This window comes from Pleurodeles waltl, chromosome 3_1, assembly GCF_031143425.1.
Source record: "Pleurodeles waltl isolate 20211129_DDA chromosome 3_1, aPleWal1.hap1.20221129, whole genome shotgun sequence".
Lineage (NCBI taxonomy): Eukaryota > Metazoa > Chordata > Amphibia > Caudata > Salamandridae > Pleurodeles > Pleurodeles waltl.
The window spans coordinates 872,425,403-872,445,195 of NC_090440.1; the positions used below are offsets into that span (position 1 = coordinate 872,425,403).

Below are 19,793 nucleotides of genomic sequence, written 5' to 3' on the forward strand. Positions count from 1 at the left end.
TTCAGTTTAGACCTAGCCATATGCAACTCAGTCTTGACCCTGTTCCTTATAGGAACAGTGTCCCCCGAACTGCCAGGCTAGGCCCTTCCTGAACCGGAAAACAAGCAACCTATGATCAGCTTCACCCTAGTCATGGTTCTTCAGCAAGATATAGCTTGGTTCCAGTGGCACAGTGAGCCCAGGACCCACATCTTGGCATACCCGGTACACTTAGAGCGTCAAATGCAAAAGCAACAAGGTGATGGATGGAATGCTTGAATAAATCTCCACCACTAGTAATGGCACTTGTTTAGACCTAGCTGTATGCAAATCAGTCTTGACCCTGCTCCTCATGGGAACAGTCCAACCCGAATTCCCAGGCCGGGTTCTCTCTGAACTGGAACACTAGTAACCTAGGACCGGGTTTTCCGTAATTAGGGCTCTTCAGCTAGATATAGCTTTGTTCCAGTGGCACAGTGAGCCCGGGACCCACGTCAGGGCATACCCAGCGCACTTAGGGCATCAAATGCATAAACAGCAAGGTGATGAATGAAATGCTTGAATTAATCTTGGTCACTGGGAGTCGCTTGGGCGCATTCCAATCCATTGTTTTGTGCCTATCACGTAACCTCAGGTTGGACCCAGCCATATCCAAATCAGTCTTGACCGTGCTCCTCATGGGAACAGTCCAACCCGAATTCCCAGGCCGGGTTCTCTCTGAACTGGAACACTAGTAACCTAGGACCGGGTTTTCCGTAATTAGGGCTCTTCAGCTAGATATAGCTTTGTTCCAGTGGCACAGTGAGCCCGGGACCCACGTCAGGGCATACCCAGCGCACTTAGGGCATCAAATGCATAAACAGCAAGGTGATGAATGAAATGCTTGAATTAATCTTGGTCACTGGGAGTCGCTTGGGCGCATTCCAATCCATTGTTTTGTGCCTATCACGTAACCTCAGGTTGGACCCAGCCATATCCAAATCAGTCTTGACCGTGCTCCTCATGGGAACAAGTCCAGCCTGACTGCCAGGCCAGGTCCAGGCATCTGTATTGAAGAAGGCATCAAGCACATGATAGGTGATGTGGTCTGTGGTGTACTGAGTACTGCAGAGTGAGCATTAATGAGCATGAGTTGGAAAGTGTGAAGTTTACAGCAAGCCACAATTTTAATAAAAGTTTAATTTCCTTCTCCTTGGAGTGCACCACAGATATCTAATCTGTTGCAGCCATTGATTTTTAGCTTTTAGATATACACTGCAGTGAAAGCCTGTTCTCTTGTATGTGGTTTGAGGAATCATGTTTTACACAGTATGACGAAACGACATTGGTTCTGCAGTTCCCACCACCTTTTCCTAGAAACAATCTGATTTATATTATTATACAAGAATTCTTGCTAGAGCTTTGACGACCTAGGTAGTATTCTTACATTGGATGATAACTGTTACATGCTACCTGTGTTATATGCTAGAAAAGGGTCTATTTTCCAAACAAGACTTGCAGCCTTTTGCCCAGCTTGAGTCTGACGTTTCAGTGCACCCGGTAGACAACACAGAGAATATTCCTTTTACTGTTTCTCCTCCAAAATATAGGAACAAGTGTTGAAGATATAATGCTTTTACGTAGTTGATTAACTTTGTGAATTTTTCCTGTTTCACAGTGGAGAAGGGAGTCATATATCCGGTCAGAGCAACGGGAGAGACCCTCAAGCCCTCGCCAAGGCCGTTCAGGTCCACCAGGACACTCTGCGCACCATGTACTTTGCTTGAACCCTTCACAGTATTTTTTGTTTATTTTTTAAAATTTTGTGGTGGTCTTTTTTCGTTCATTTTTATACCTCAGCCACCCAGAGAAGCTCTCTGATTTTTCCACGTGGGGTTCATGAGGGAATCGAGCGCTTTGGGAGCACCTTGTCTGTTACAGAGACGCCTGCAGCAGGCGGAAAGGCGACCTTGTGTTGCTCGACGACCTACAGAGGCGCATCTTCCTGCTGCATGACTGACCCAAGGGAATGAAACTTTCTGAACGACGACTGATCACCGCCTGGACTACGGCAGGATTTTGGCAAAAAGCCTGAAATGCAATACAGAAAAACACAACCTCCTTTTGACTACACAGCACAGACATTGTCAAAGTGCCAAATGGATGCTGGTAGTTTTGTATTATTTCCTAGGGTGGACGGGAGGGCTAGGAGTTGGAGTGAAGGTAGGTGAAGGTTCTAGGGCCTTACAAAGTCGCACCTTGCTATGTTAAACTTCTCCTTCAGCACTGAAGAGCCTGAAGTGTGTATGACGTCTAGTTTGTAGACTATTTTAACACACTAATCTTTATTTTTCTCTGTCCACACTCCTTCCCACCAACCTGCTGCCCTCCGTGTTTTTTCCTCTTGTACTATAAAGGCACCACAGCACTTAGCGGCGAAGTAGCAACACATTTTCCTCATGCTACAGCACCACGTTAGAAAGAAAACGGGTGACCCGCGGGAATGTGAAGACGCCCTGCACAATATTATTTTTTCATTGACTGACTGTGCCTTACGACAATGCTGCAGATCTTCAGATTTATGTGTATATTTAACAGAAGAATTATGTAATTCCTTTCGTGACACAAGAAGGTGACCCATGTGTGTTAGCTCTTTGATAACACTCTGAGCGCCATGGCTGCCCAGCCTGCATGTAATGGCATCTCCAGGGCACTAGAAGGCAGTACAGGGTGTGAGAAAACTATATTGGAGGGCAGAAGTTCAGCAAGGGGTGTAAATTAGATGACGCCACTGCTTTTTAATGTTGGACATTGCGTGCATCTTTGACCTCCAGCTCCTTAACTACATTAGTTCTTAGCAGTCGCAGTCTTTGAGCTCAAACTGTCACATGTCACGTACCCCTGTGTTTTAAAAGAATTTAACATATTTGTAAGTGATGCTGAAGGCTAAACACTCTCTGGGCTGGGTTGTAGCCACAAATAATTTGAGCCGGTGCTGTGGGGAGACACCTCCCCCCAGCCATGCAGCGCCATTCACACTGTCATGTAATCCGATTGTTCCATGTCTGCTATCCCGGTGCACACTCGCCTGGTTCAGTGTACTCCCTTCGTACAGCAGCGTGGAGTTTTCTGAACCTCCGGAATGAGACTTGGGAGCATTTTCTGATTTCACTCTTGGTGCAGTGTAGCACCGCTGTCTGCTGTTACAAATGGAGGTGTCTCCTCGATCGCCGCAGAGGTTTTCCATATGGTCTTGTGTAAGGCCTTGCTTTTTAATCCAGCAGCGCTGTGCTTTGTGGGACGCGCACCTGAACTATTGGATAAGGTTGGCAACATTGAAAAAAGCTCTTCGCAGCCATACTAATGGTGAAAAGCATCCGACCGAACGCTGTGAACTAATGCTACAAGTGTAGCAGATCAGTAACAAACAGAATGTAAAGTGATGCTGGTTAAAATCCTGAGCCTGCCTGAAGGTGTCATTGAGCCCCAAAGCTGATAACAGTTAGCCTACAAGAGTATCTTTTTACTAAAGATGCTCCTGCTTCTCAGTTATGAGCTCCAGGAAGACTCAAAATTAAGTTGACCTCTTGCCTGATTTGCGGCTTCCTCCGTCCAGGCTTCTCTCCTGTGCTCTTACAATGTCATAACTACACTCCACTTAGGCAACTTAGACTCTTCTTTAAGCACTTGCAGTTGTGCCAAGGCTACTCACACCAAAAGTGCCCCACATCGCTTGGGTGCAGCACACTCTGGTTATCAGGTTGTCACAGCTAGTAACTCGGCAAGTGCACCTCATTCCTGGGCTGAAGCAACCCTGCTAAAACAGTATGAACAACTGCATAGTCGTGCAGCACCCCATCCTGCTACCTCCGCGATCAGCCAGTTCACAACTAAATTCTAATCCTGTGAAGACGCTCCTTTTCCGGGTTCTTCCACTTTAATGCAGCACCGGTTTTATTTCCAGTTTTAAGTCCACAAACTCTGCCATTTCACCTGTATTTTAGCAGTTCCTGCGCCAGAGTCCACACACACTGTGTGCGTCAGTTCTGTCATGGCAGTCCACCCATGCAGTTTTCCGGGTTTGATGAAATCCCATTTTACCTTTCAAACTTCAGTGTGCCCTCATGTTTTTTTCCAATACACCTCAGTCCTAGATTTTTCCTCACCCATATTCAAGCTACTGGCCCTTAAGCTCATGAGACACTTCTTCAAAGTGTCTTTGGTTGCACTATGCAAGCACTGTGCACTGTCGTTTGGTGAGTGTGATTAGTGGGAGAAAAAAAGAAAAATCAAATTTACTTTGGACCATTCTGCATTACCAACACTTCTCAGCAATAAGGATTTTAGAGTGTGAATTTATTTGAGCACGACTGACTGGGTTTTGAGACTACTGGTCCCATCATTCACTGGAGCCCCCTCGCAAAAGGGATACCTAGGTCTTTACCCCAAGAGCTACTTATATTTTCCTTACCAAGGTAACATTTGGAACTCAGATTTCAGGTTTTGTTAGTAACTGTATAGCAGTTCCTGTCGTTCCTCAGACCGTAACATTCTGTCCCACTACTAAAAACATATGATTGCTCATCACTGCCAATTGGCCTCCATAACATGCATCAGCCTTATCCATCATCACTTACCATCCTTTTAATTGAGAGCCCTTGTCAGTGGAAAGCAACATTACTAGCCCCAGATAGTGCGGGGCCTCTGGAAACACTGTTTTCATCAGAAATATTGAAACCTACGTAAGAAACGGCAAAGAGGTAATCGCCGAGTGACACGATTTTCCATCTTCTGTGGCTTGAAGGTGCACTTTTCGCACAGTTTTCAAGAAAGAAACTAGGACAGCCTGCAGTTTCTGTGAACTGTGCCCATGTTGTCTGGCTTGGCATAAACGCTAAGTATTAAGACATAAAGCAGGCACTGCGTTTCCTGCTCTCGTTCCAGGAATGTGACAAATTTGCAAGGTGGCAGTGCAGTGATGCTTCCACTGCTTAAACTTTGTCCTGGTTGTCTAGCTAAGCATATAATCATACAAGCATTTTCTGTGAGGCTGCGTTCAGTAGCATCTTATAGACGCCCAAAAAAAAAAACAAGAAACAAAATAAAATGTATATATATCCTGTAGAGGGTATGGATTTTTTTTTCAAGTCATCTTAAGAAAATAGTTTTTTTTCTTAATTGCAATAGTTCCATATTTCTTTTAGTTTTTGCCTTACACAGGGCATTTTAAATGTCTGCTGACCAAAGGAAGGGCCCAGTTTTTCTGCGCACTGGTCTGTGCTTTCCCCAGATGCACTTGAAATGCACACACAATGCCAAGACCCTCATAACCCACTATAACTTTCAGTGTTATGCACACACAATGTTTACAGGTGTGCCTTGTGTACACAGAGCCAAGAGCATTCTTGGCCACCACCTTACCTCCATTTCTAGTGTAGACCCACCAACCACATTATGTACTTCTCATGCGCTACACCAACTGGGATCAATACCTCATCCATTCCTGGGCGGATATGATGTGGGTGGCAAAATCATGTAAATATGTTGGCTTTGCTGGGATGGGGGTTGCCTTAAAATGGAGCTTGATGGCATTTTAAAGACACTCAGACCAAACCAGTCGGTTCATTTTCTTGTTTCGTTAGTACTCTGGCTCTATATTGGCCAAATCTTTTCAGTTGGGATACGGGTTTAGTCGCTACATTATTAGTCCTAGAACAAAGAGTCCTGGGCCCCTATCCTGGTTTTCCATAAGAATGTCATCCTGACCAAGTCATTCCATATTTTTATATACTTTTCTACCTTCTCAGATAATTTATCTGCCAAAAGTGGGAGCAGTTTGAAACCAGCTGGACACCAGTACAAAGTACTATATAAAAATTGATGCATGAATTGTTTATACTGTACCTTTGTTCCCCTTTGTTGAACACAGATCATTTTAAATGTTTTCTGGCTAAAAAGTCTTGCTTCTACTGTGCCTGGTACTTTCCTTCATTCCTTTCACGAATGAGTGCATTTTTGAATGAGAAGCGATTATAACTTACGTTGTGTTATTAGAACAGAGGGTAATATTGAGTGTTACTCTTGTATCTTTCAGACTGTCCTTTTTCACATTGAGGGTCCCCATTGATATCTTGCTCTTCATGACCCTTTTCTAGTCATATTGTCCTGAATTCTTTTCTTTTTTTCATTTCTGTGGGGTGTAAAAATTGCCAAAGTAGAAGAAAAATTGCAAAAACAGCTCACATTTCTTTTGAAAGACAGATTAGACTTTTAGCTTGCCTCTTTTGTACTTTCTTCCAGCATTTCAACTGTAATTTTCGGTACAGCCTAGGCAGTGCTTGCGCTGTCTCTTCAAGACTTGTTGTATGCACTTTGTGGGGTTACAGCTCCCCCCCCCCCCCCCCAATTGCCTTTTTATTTGTTACTTTGATTGTCCTTTAAGAATGCTTGCTTAGTAGTGGTTAATTTGTTCTCTTTTTCCTCCTTTTTTGTGTTTTGTTTCCATCCACGGAGCACCTCCCATGTACTGGTATCTTTAGTGTTTATGTGTTCGTTTTGGGGAGCTGCTTTTGTTTCCTGCTCGTGTTAGCCGTTTCCTGTTTTTTTTTCCGTTCCTAGTCTTTTACATCGTAAAGTCAGCATGTGCTTGTTTAGCTACTTTGTCCCTGATCAACTTTGCCTTTTGTCAGGCGTGCATGCCTACAATATGTAACATAAGGTGCAACACCAGGAGTGACCAACAATGTGTCGTATTGCTTTCACGACTGCTTGCTTATCAGGCGTCTGCCTTGCTAATCCAACACTTTCTGTGCAAGCCCCACACTCTCCTCACTCAAGGGCACACGCTAATTACAGACATGGAGCGATACCAGTCCAATTTGCAAGAAACCGCACTATCCCCGGGACTGAACAGCAGACAAACAGTCCGCATTCAATCCCAGACCACGATGCAGCACAATCTAAAATTATTCCCAACCAATCCGAGGTCACTATACTTTCCCTACTACTAGAATTAATTTTCTTTCCCTTTATTGCATTTGTAACTAGTTACCGCACCTTTGCAGTGATTGTCCTAAATTTGGTAAAAAACATACATGTGTGAGAAACAATGATGAACCTTAGTGGTTGCAACGTCCCCACCCCCACAAGTACTTTTAATTTCTGGGACACCCTTCTTCTTTTTACTGTTTCAATGCGCCCAGTTATAGCGTTTCTGTCTTTATCTCCTAGTCTCCTTTTTGGTGTTGTAGCTAGACCCCCAACCATGACACTTTACATAGAACACATACTATCGCAATGGTGATCTGTCGTCACCACCCGCTGCCCAGTTTTAAGCGCTGTTTTCTCTCCTTTTTCATTGCCTTTGCGAATGGTAACTTTGTGTGCACCCTGTAGGTTGCATCCCCGGGTATGAGTCACTATCACACTGATCTGGTTTTACAGAGGCTGCTTTTCTCACTGTCATCTAAATACTTAAACTTTGCCCAATAGAGCATAATGTTTATAGGCTCAGAAACACTGTGTTAAATAGATCTCGAATGCAGAGCCAAGGCATGCTGTCAACGAGGTTTTCAATTTTTATTTTTGAGTACCTTCTCATTGTTTCAGTTAAACAATAAGTTACAGTGTAACTTTGAGGCTAATCACGGTGTCCTGTTTCACATTTGTGTGTGGATTTTCATTTCTGTGTAGTTTAGGTGTGTCTTTATCTTTACAGAGAATCGTTGACTAGTTACATCATGAAGTTTATTGCTTTCACTAGTGACGATTGATGTGTGCCATTCAGTTTTCCATTATCCAGTTATATATTCCATTTACATCCAAAACGAAACATAGACACCATTTCCAGCTATAAATTACCTCTGGGTGACCATGTTTCAATTGGGGAGCTTTTATTGGCTAACCTCCGTCAGGACTAAAAGTAAACATCAGGAAACAAATGCAGTTTAGCAATGATTAGCAAGACTTTTAAAATAAATAAAACAATTCTTTATTTCGGGGTGGGTTAGTGCTCTATTACAGTATAATGCATGCCTGGGAGATGCAAGCCCCTATCCATGATAGACAACCTTTGGCAAAGCCAATAAATAGGTCTTGCCTAACTACAAGCTATTTGGTTTGGCAATTGGATGGAGTGGGGAATGGGGGATAATGGCATGGTTAAATTAACTAATATTTGCTTGAACCCTGTCAAAACTACTTTTTGTGCAGTTTTTTAATAGTGCAAACCTGACTATGTTATACTATTTGATTGTGATTTGCACAGAATCGCAGGATGTTGAACTGAGGGATTCAAACCTGGTTACCCATGTTCCAAACTCAACAGCCCTGCCATTAGGCCATATCTCCTCCCATATGTTCAGTAATGTATAAAAATGTAAAATGAATTCAAACTACAAATGTACACGCTGTTCACAATATATTTCAGAAAAAGATAGATCTCTAACGCGATGAAAGCAAGGCATTAAATTAAACACATTTGTTTCTACACCTAATACCCTGCTAATGCAGAATTTCAGTTTTTAATGTTGTATGTTATGCGTCCTTAATAATGTATTTCCTTTCTCAGTGTCCAATAACAACTTAATACAGTTACACACTAAAGTATGGACTACATTAGGCAGCATTCTTCAAAAGCTTTTTCACTGAAAGTATTGCAAGTAAACAAACATTGGCAAAACCAGCAGCTAATACTGCACCTGCATATTAAAGGCACAACCTATTGGCTTTGCCAATGCTTGTTTTCTTTCACACACAAACTGTTAATACTAAAGTTGCCAGATTGTTAGAGCTCGACAGGTTAGGTGATTGAGGGTGTGATCCAGTAGACACACCTGATTCAACACCAGTAAATTCCTACTTGTTAACTTAATTAGTCATTCTTGCTCTTTGTCCTTCCCAAGTGATAGGTAATGCCAGCACAGCAAACTTTTGTTTTTCCCATGGGGTCCCAGCACAAATGTGCTCTCCACAAATGCAGTTCCTGACCCCCATCCACGCGTCACCAACTATCCCGTCCCAGCTCAGTTCTGTTCATTCTAACCATTAGCAAGGCACAGGTGAATACTTCACCAGACACCCCACCCTTTTTGATAATTGTCTGCTTTTACATTTCTGGAAGGGGTGTTTTTGACTCTGCTTTTTGTTTTGATTGTGTATGCCTTGGAACACTAAACTTCAACCACTGCATAAAGTACAATGTTTTTTTCTAAGCAGTTGATTCTCTAAATGTGTGTGCTTCTGGAAAATTTCTATAACAATTCATGTTTGGCCAGGAATGTACCCGAGGCTTCAGGGGATAAAACGTCTGTGGCTCTCGAAGGAAAGATCAGGACAGCAGAACAACATGATCTTTTTACCTGAACATGTTGTGACTTTTTCAGCACCGTGTAACTATGCCAGTGTGGGAGTCTCCTCTCCTAGCTTTCCTTGCCACCTGTACTCAGGATTTAACAACACTCCCCATATCTGCTGAGAAGATTGTGCCTTGATACAAGAACAGATATTATTAAGACGATAACAGAAAGCACCTTAAATCAGGTCTCCTCATATTAGCCACATAATAAAACCAAATTGGAGACAGCACAGTTATGCATTGCCCATGTTCCAGATCAGCCCTCTTCGCCAGTGCATTAGTCGTTGGAGCTGAGGCTGTGATTAAAAAGTGTTGACAGACACTGATGTATCAGAGGATGATCAGGACTTACATAAGGATGCACAAGTAATCCAGACAGCTGACTTCATCCAGCCCTCTGAACATACTGAATCAGGGTTAGACTCTCTTCATCAAAACCTATATGCACTGTGAAACAATCCATTTTTGAACAGCCAGTTTGGACCACAACATGCATATTGTGAAGCTGCAGTGTCCGTCTCAAATAGCTAATATTGTGTTTCAAAGATGAATCTTTTACTGTGAACGAGTACATTTGGAAGGCCAGGGTTAATGTCTGATGCCTCCTATTCCTCTGCTCAATGAAGCAAAGACCTCTGAGACAACTGCAATCTGCCACTGCCTTGTCCTGTTACAGTTAAAAGAAATGGAAGAAGAATTAGGATATTGAGAGATTTGCAGGATTTCCCTCAGTGAAAGAATATTTTTTGGACTTTGATAGTTAGAGATTGGTACGAATGGTTTTGCATTTCCGAATTTGCAAATTCCTGTTAGGAATTTGCTAATTAGATAATGCAAATCCCAGGGTGCTGGGGGCCTAGGGCCCCCTTTGATGCACCCCAAAAAATATTTGTAGACATGTGAAGCTCACACATGCCCTATGGGCATGTGTGCGCTACATGCATTTTTAAAAATTGTACATGCTTACCACCAAACTTCAATTGTGGTAATTGCATTTCCTAAATGCCAAATTCACATTTAGGAAATGAATGATATATGTGCACTGGTAATCGTAAATAGGGAACACCTATTTAGGGAATCGCAATTTGCGATTCCCTAAATGGAGTCGCAATTTCAGGGAATCGATATTTTAGCGATTCCTTGAAATTGCACTGTGCGTGCCTTTTCTGCATTCTGAAAGGCATTTTTGCGTTCGCAAATGGTGGAATTTTGCGATTTGCACAGTTTGCGAATGCAAAAAGCTTTGATACATCAAGCCCAAAATTACTTCCCTCATTTAGGTTGGATTTCAACAACCCAAGACATTGACTTTTGGAAATAATGCCTCCACTCCCACTGCCTTCCCTCTTTTATGTCGGAATGCCTCACCAGATCTTCAACATGAGATTTGAAAGCCTGTGGTTCTAAGTGCTCTCAGATTGGTTCTGGATCGGGAATGCCCTAACACTTTATTCTAGTTAATTCCTTACTTCTTATCATTCCTAGAATGACCAGGAACTGTTACCCTATGTTAAACCTGTTTTCTCTTTGTAGATACGCTTAACATGGTCACTGTGTCAAATTATACTAAAGACGCTGATAGATATCAGTATAACTTCAAGATGCCAACCTATGTATTCCTTTAAAAAAAGAGCATATGCTTATCCAACAGTTTGCCATAGATGGTCACCACTATCAACCAGATGCCTCGTTTTCAGTCTTAGATTGACTTCCAGGGAGTTCCTGGAGATGTTATCTGTACTCTCCTTCCCTGTGCCTGCTTGTTGTTCAGCTCCGGTAATAGGTACTTAAATCATGTTCTTTTTCGCCCTCCATCTGGATGGGAAAATAATATTCAGGAGGATAGCCTGAAGCATGCTCATTATGAGTGGCAGGTGAATAAGTTAGTTCTCCAGTCAATCTTAAGCAAGGTTTCATTGACTAGTTGAGTTTGCGACAAAAGAAGCTCACTACTGTCCCTAGTTTGCCATTTGTCTAGGAGCAGAAAAAAGCTCCCTAGAGGATGCCCTTCTTAAGGCTTGATTGTTAAAACGCCATGTGTTTCCACCTGTACCTCTGATTCACGGAGCTGTTCTCAAAGTCAAGAATTCAAAAATACAATATATGATTTTACCAGGCCCATTGTGGCAAAAAGAGATTTGTTTCTTCAACATAGTCTTGATCTTCAGTAAACTTCTCGCAGCCTACCCCAGGTTTCAGAACTTAAGGTTCAGTATAAATGATGGATTCTGTGTCCTTCCTTTCTGTTGACATTGAGAGTCTAGTTCCTGAGTAACCGGCATAAACAAACTTGGACTTGTCAATATCAAAGACTGTGTCCATATTGCTTCACTTACACCACTAACTCTTTAACATTGCCCATGCATTTGCAGACCTCCCTAGAAAAAATTATTTCATTCAGCACATCAGTAGCTGATTCACAAAAATATGAAATATGCCTAAAAAATGATATTGCAGCTCTAGGCTTAAGGCATAGCCTGGAGGTAATATGGCAGTCTTCGCCATTTACATCATCCCATTAGCAATTCTGCTGCACAATGCTATCTGAAATTCGTTCCTGCCTTCTTAATGCACAAACTGGTTGCATGGGTCTTGTAATATCGGGTTTCTAGCATGGAAACTGCCTTTTTGGTCTCTGTTACTTTGGCAAAACAAACGGTGTGCCCCAAACTCTTTTCTCTAAAAACATATACATTTATATTTCTGAAATGACAAAGTGGTGCTGAGAATAGTCCTCTTTTATTTTTAAAGTTTGATTGAAATTTCATCATAACCAGGATGCAATTATTTCTTATACCCACCGAGACCTTATGCCTTCTTCACTTAGGAAACTTTACACAACCTGAATGTTTTACTTAACTTCCACTTGGAAAAACAACCAGCTTTAGGGAGCCAAATCAATTGTTCATTAGATATAGTGGTCTCTGTGTAGGCATCTTCTTTTGCCAGGTGGACATTGCTATGCTTACTCAAGGCTAACAATGTGAGAACCGTTCAGCCTCCTCTGAAACTTGATGCCTACTCCGCCAGAACTAAGGCAGCTTAATTTGCTTTTCACAGGCATGTGCTAACTGTATAGATTTGTCAGACAGCCAGGTGGGGGCCCTCCTTGCCTTTAGTGAGGCGTTTTCACTCGAAACACCTTTGCACAAAGATGCAGCCTCTGGCCACTCACTGCTTGCTTGAAACTTGAGTTGGCTGCTCCATTTGTTTTTCTTTTTGGATTCAGTAATAATTTTGACTTTAACCGTGGGTGACTAATCTCATTGAATGATGTTGGAGTACTATTTATTCCATTTTTTTTTTCTGAACCCTTGTGTAATTTTTTTTCCAGCGTTTTGAGCTTAGTCTTCAGATTTTCTTATATATTTCATTAATTGTAATCAACTTATTTAATCATTTTAAGAGGGGACATTCACCACCACCTTCTTCTGTTATCACTACCGTTAACATATAGAATTATAGCTAGCTAACAATGACTTAGGGGATGTCAAACAGATGAGGGAGAAGCCGGAATTGTCCTGAACTGTCAGTGACGTCTCTCAGAACCCTGAGGTGGAAAAAACATCCCCATAATTCTTTTTTTACCCATCTAGAATTGTGTGTTATGTATGGCCCTCAAAATCATCTGAACCTGCTTTCAACCGCTGTGCAGGGGAAGCGAAGTAGGAGAGTCGGACATAACATGGCCTCTCCCCCTGACCCATGCTTAACCAACTCCCTCCAGCTTCCCTTACTTCCCCCTCCTGCAGCTGTCCCTTTTGCTTTCAGTTAAAGCAGATAAGCTCTGAGAGAACCCTGTTAACCTGGAAAGCCTTTATGATGTAGTAACAGTGGGTAGCGAGTTTTGTTTTGTTGTTTCTACATCATAGCAGTGAGTTACCAGATTTAGAATCTGGTGTAAGTGATAGAGGATTTCCTAGGAGGCCATGAATAATATATAGAAATTTAAATGGGTAGCCATTAGTTACCAGTATGTTTTTCACTGAGGGGTTCTGAATTGCGTCCTAGACGAGAGCGAAGCTGGAGTTGTCCGTCACTTAGAGCCTTGAGGTTCTCAGTGACATAAAGTGCCAAAAGCGTTACTCACTGCAAGAACAAAAAATGCTGGAAAATTATTCATTTTTAACAGTAAGTTTAGTTTATTTATGCTGTTTAGGACACTCTAGTTGTAACAAGAAAATATTGAGCAGATATAATTTTGAAATAAACTTTTTTTTTTGTTGCTATGAGCATTTTTAATCTGAATTAGAGTCCGAGTGTATTATGTAACATCTTTATTTATTGGTGGTCAGCTTGATGCTGTTGATATTCTTTTTTTAAACATAGGAGCATTAAATATTTTGTTAGTGCCACATTTTTTGACTAGAGAAGGATTGATACTCGGAACAATTGTGTTGAAATGTGTACTTGTTGATGGTTTGTTAATTATAGGTTGTGTTGTGGATGTACCCAAAAGTAGGTTGAATTTTCTTTTGAGTTGAGCTGTATTTAATGCTTTACTTCTGACATTGTAATTGTTGATTGTAAGTGTTGGGTCCCGAAATTTGGCTTGTGTCATTAGGTGAGAAATATTTGTCCACTGGTTTTGAATAGCTTTTTTTCTTATGCTATTATTTGTTATTTGTGTTTGTGCTGGCAATCCTTTTAAGGTTTTCATAACTGACTATATTGTTTTCATCAATTATCATTGACCTGTACCATAAGGACATAGAAGATTTATAGCTTGTGTTTGGAGCGAGGTAAAATAGTGAACCACATTTTTTTCATATTCTCTGGTATATTTGCGGCACAGTTTAGATATGCTGTAATTGTGTCTCTTTTTAAATTTGTTTTTTTCTACTACATCATGGGTTGCATTGGTCGAATGTCTTTTGTATTTGTTTCTGTGCGAGTGGTCTTTTATACAAAGTGTAAAACAGATTGAAATGCTGAAAAATATTATGTTCAAAAGAGAAGTTGGGTTGTCTAGGCCAGTGATGCCTGATTTGAATAATTGGTCTATTTCTGTGTCTGTAGGGGTGCCTGGCTTATGTGGTCAATTACCTTTAACAAAGCGTTTACAAATGTTTTTTTAGCAGCCATTGTCCGGATTGTATTGCAGAAGTAATTTTGTTGGTCTCTGTAAATAGTGTACGTATAGTTAATGGCAATTAAATGCCTATCTATGCTTCCTAATTTTCCTTGCAAAATTGATGGTTCATATTCTTCTCCACTTTGTTTGTTGTCTTAAGCAGTAGATGAACATTGATGTAAGCTAATCCAGTTCTTTTAATAATATATCTTTCATGTGCTGTTTTTGTAATAATTGATTGAAATATTTTTTTTAATAAACTTAGATCAGAGTTTCTTTTTTTAAAGTTTTTTTTGTTTTCTTGTTCTGAAATACATTTGTGCTTTTCCATTAAGTCTGCAAATTTTTGGGAGACCATTTCTGTTTTTATACAGTTATTTTTTTTAATTTGTAATGGAATTTGGCAAGGGTATATAGCACTGTTTTGTAATACAGCAACTTCTTTTACTTTGGGTTATTTACTTGAGGCTGCCTCGGATTCTCCTTTCAGTTTGTTCTTTTATATAGCTTAATGTGAGCATGGCATAGCTTCTTTTTAATAAAACGGTCAAATTAATAGCTTGATTGGTGGTTCCTATTAGTCTGGTATTTTAGTGTAATTTTGCAAAGTTAGAATTGCCCTCCTTTCTATCCGACTAGAATGCACTTTGATAAATAATGCATTCTCTGTTGTTAGACCACTCACCTGAAGCCATACTGCGTACACTAAAGAAGTGTGACCTACTTTAAAATGCTTGTCTGATTGTTGTCAGTGTAGAAGCAGACAGCGCCCCATCTCTCTTCTCCTCTTCCCGGCCAAGGTCATCGAGAAGTCCGTCAACAAGCAACTGACCAACTTTCTTGAAGATAACAACCTGCTCGACCCCTCTCAATCTGGTTTTCGTGCCAACCACAGCACGGAAACCGCCCTCATCGCAGTCACCGACGACATCAGAACCCTGATGGACAACGGAGAAACAACCGCCCTCATCCTCCTGGACCTCTCGGCTGCCTTCAACACCGTGTGCCATCGCACCCTAATAACCCGCCTCCTCTCCACTGGAATCCAAGGACAGGCCCTGGACTGGATCATCTCGTTCCTCTCTGACCGAACCCAAAGAGTCTCCCTTCCGCTCAGAACCCACTGAGATCATCTGCGGCGTTCCACAAAGCTCCTCACTCAGCCCTACCCTCTTCAATATCTACATGCGCCCCCTCGCCAACATCGCTCGCAAACACAACATCAACATCATCTCCTACGCCGACGACACCCAGCTGATACTCTCCCTCACCTAAGACCCAGCCACGCCAAAGCCAACCTGCAGGATGGAATGAAAGACGTCGCAGAGTGGATGAAGCTCAGCCGCCTGAAGCTGAACTCGGACAAGACGGAGGTCCTCATCCTCGGACACTCCCCATCCGCCTGAAACGACTCTTGGTGGCCCACGGCCCTGGGCACCGCACCCACCCCTTCAGACCACGCACGCAACCTCAGATTCATCCTGGACCCCCTCCTCACTATGACCAAACAAGTCAACGCTGTCTCGTCTTCTTGCTTCCACACCCTTCGCATGCTCCGAAAAATCTTCTGTTGGATCCCCGCCGAAACTAGAAAAACTGTTACCCACGCCCTCGTCACAAGCCGCCTGGACTACGGAAACACCCTATACGCAGGAACCACCGCAAAGCTACAGAAACGTCTCCAGCGCATTCAGAACGCCTCCGCTCGCCTCATCCTCGACATACCGCGACACTGCCACATATCCACCCACCTGAAACACCTGCACTGTCTCCCCGTCAACAAAAGGATCACCTTCAGACTCCTCACCCACGCACAGAAAGCCCTCCACAAAAGGGGCCCGAATACCTCAACAGACGCCTCTCGTTCTACACGCCCACCCGTCAGCTTCGCTCAGCCAGCCTCGCACTCGCCACCGTCCCGCGTATCCGCAGAGCCACCGCAGGAGGTAAATCCTTCTCCTACCTGGCGGCCAAGACATGGAACTACCTTCCCGTTCACCTAAGAACTACCCAGGACCACCTCGCCTTCAGGAGGCGCCTCAAGACTTGGCTCTTTGAGCAGCAGTAACCCCCCCCCCCCAGCGCCTTGAGACCCTCACAGGTGAGTAGCGCGCTCTATAAATGCCTTGATTGATTGATTGGTTAGGTCAGTCATATCCGTGACGATGTCTGTTATTTGCAATACAGGTTGAGGAGGTGCACAACGTGAAATTTTGTTTACTCCTTGGTGACTTCCTTCTTTGAAGTCACCCCATGCAGTGAGGCACAGTGAATCACTAGCAGCACTGAGCTTTCTCGTTTTCAGTTGGCAGTCACTGAAGGTTCAGAGCTTTATCCTTTTTTTTTCCTCTTTGAAATGGTGTGTTTAAGTGTGAATTTCACCTTGTCAAATCTTCGCTGTTGAGATGCGATTGCTGTTGCCAAGTTTCCAGTGTATGGTAATTGTGGTTTATGACTTTTGTTACCTAACCATTGTTGTGTTCTAAAATCACTTTTAGAAACCCCTGATCACCACAGTAAAAGGGTATTATAAATATATATGTACTTACATGTGTATATATATATATATATATATATATATATATATACATCATCTGCAAATACCCATACTCCTCCAGCGAGGAAAACTACTTTCATGATGATTCTGGTACTCTTGATTCTGGTATGTTTCCTTCACCATATCCTTGCAGGACCCACACCACCAAACCCAGTTAAGCCTGTACCAAGCTTCAATATTATTTTGAGTATGCTGACGCCACTGCCATAGTTTGGGACACTTCAGTTGGTGCCTTTGAATAAGGAGAAGTATGTTCACACTGAATGTCCTTTGGAAAACCATTGAAGCAGCAACAATTTTATTAAGTTTTTGTTGGGCCAGTCTATGGGAAAGTAGTTCCAACAAGTTGTGATTGATGGAGCGCAATAAATAATAGTGCCAGCATCACAGAGAAGCCAATTTTTCTGTTTTTCTAATCCATTAAATCAAGATGATGAAGTGCAATTAACGCATGATGGAATGCCTGATCTAGAGCCACCATGGACAGAAAAGAATTGTAGCAAAGTGGACTCTTAGCTCAACAGTCAGCAACATCATCACAGTTCTAACCTAGTTTTTAGACTTGAACAATTTGTGTGTTCCTTGGAAAATCACTGTCTCCCGGATGCACCGCTTGCCATGATAAATTATTTGTATTAAACACTATATAAATAAGTATTTATTATTAGCAATTGTGTGTTTTGACGGAACTGCTGCAAAGAGTCTTTGTGCAGGAGCTATTCTACCACTTGTACTTACGGAGGTTCACAAAGACTCAACACTGTAAAACGCATTATTTGGGGTTGATTAGAATAGTGTTCTGGGTCAATTACCCAGACAGTGTTGGAATCAATTGGTCCTCAAGTTAATATCTGCTGAGCCATACAGTAAACCACACATATTCCCATGCTTAAACTTATTCTGTGCTTGAGGTATGCTGACCTTGCTTCCCTACTGAATACCAACCTGGTTCTTAATGCGATCCTAATATATAGTAGAACACAAATTGCTTTTTATTGGCCTGGCATATAGATAGCTTTAGTAGTTTGCTCAGCCACATAGGATAAAAAAATCTTGAATAAAATAAAGAGTCTTTAAACTGTGTCTTCAGATTACAGTCATTCAAAGCCTATAGTATCCTTTCTTTGAGCCAATAATAAACATATTTTCCTGTGTTGTGCATACAACTGATAAGGGTGTCTGTACTTGCTTTCTAGTAATTCTGCCAGCAAGGAATCACCCATACTGTTCCATTTAAATGATATGGGGTGTTTTTAATTATTTTTTGGTCTCCAGGTTTACAAGAAAATGTAACCATCATGCTTGCTTTGCTGAGAGGCGTTGGTTTGTCAGTGCTTGCACAATATGAAGGTTTGTAGGAAAAAGCGCATGCTAAAAGTCATAGGGGGTCATTACGACCCTGGCGGCCGGCGGTAAGGTGCTGGTAACACCGCCAACAGGCTGGCGGTGTTCCGCCAGCAATTATGACCGCGGCGCAAAAGCCACGGCCATACCGCCGGCCCCTCCAATTCACCGCCAGGTTTCCGCCTGGCGATCATAATCCCCAGGGCAGCGGTGCAAGCGCTGCCCTGGGGATTATGAGTCCCCGACCGCCAGCCTGTCCGTGGCTGTAAACACCGCCATGGAAAGGCTGGCGGTAGGGGGATTTGGGGGGGCCCTGGGGGCCCCTGCACTTGGCATGGGAAGTGCAGGGGCCCCCAGGCATAGCCCCGTCGCGCATTTCACTGCCCGAATTTCGGGCAGTGAAATTCGCGACGGGTGCTACTGCACCCGCTGCACATCAGCATTGCCGCCGGCTCTATTACGAGCCGGCAGCAATGTTGATGTGACATTTCCGCTGGGCCAGCGGAAATGTCATAATAGGGAGCCAGGAATACCGCCGGCAAAGGCGGTATTCTGTCTCCCGCAGCCTCGGCGGTCTTCTTGCAAGACCGCCGAGATTGTAATGACCCCCATAGTCTTCTTTTGAGGGGTGGGCGCCACCAAGTGTCTACTTTGGTATTCACCACCCGATTCAACTACTGTAAAATAAATGGCCTTTCAAACTTGGTGCGCCAGGATGCTCCGATTTACTTGCAGAAGGCTCTGATTTTCAAACAACCAACCATTTTAAAACTATTCTAAAGTTGCACATAAGGCATGTGGTTGCGCCAGTGGCAAAGATCGTTGTGCAACCTGCATGACTCAGTTTCAAATTCTGTCGGACCCGATACTGTTTTACATCCGCACAAGGTCAATTAAATAAGTACCTTTACGTTGGGTAATAATTATACCTTTATGGCATCAGAAATAGAAATTTCATTGTGTGGTGTGCACTAGGAAAACTGTCACTATTCGTATTCTCAAAGTGTTGGACTAAAAATTGGACCAAAACTTAATATAGTATTCTGATTTTGAGCTCTGTCAAACCTTTTAGGGATTGTGTGTTGGGAGAGATAAATTGCGTTTGGCTAATCTCTAAGAATGGTCTGCAGGTATCTCACTCCAAGAGTCCACATTCTGCGTTCTTTTCTTTATAGTTGATGAAATTGGACACCGAAAGGCAGCAGATATTTCTACTCGCTGTAAAACTTGAGGAGTACATTAGGCTTGTGTACCCCAAGTGCAACCCCAGTTTTGTATCTCCTATAAGTAAACTGGTACATTTTATGACAACTGTGTCACTAAAAGAACTTTCTCTGCCTTGTGGGCCTGTCAGAGACACTGGCCTGTCCAGGGGGATGAAATATTTCCCAATACTCAAACTCCTATCTGGTGGAACATGCACTCCATTTTTTGTCTAAAATGTTCTATGCACTTAAAAAAATAAACCCTGCCGCCTATGTGCAGAATTCACAAATACTTTGTTT

General features: G+C 42.5%; 1 protein-coding gene across 2 annotated transcripts in view; it reads left to right on the forward strand.

Annotated features, from left to right (window-relative positions):
* LOC138284719 (protein argonaute-1) overlaps window positions 1-5,037 on the forward strand; it is a 316,972-nt gene extending 311,935 nt beyond the window's left edge. For both annotated transcript variants that reach the window (XM_069223832.1, XM_069223833.1), the window contains exon 19: window positions 1,637-5,037. In XM_069223832.1, coding sequence (XP_069079933.1) covers window positions 1,637-1,745 — 109 coding nt within the window. In that variant the 3' untranslated portion in view covers window positions 1,746-5,037. The remainder of the gene's footprint in view (window positions 1-1,636) is intronic.
* The last annotated feature ends 14,756 nt before the right edge of the window (window positions 5,038-19,793 follow it).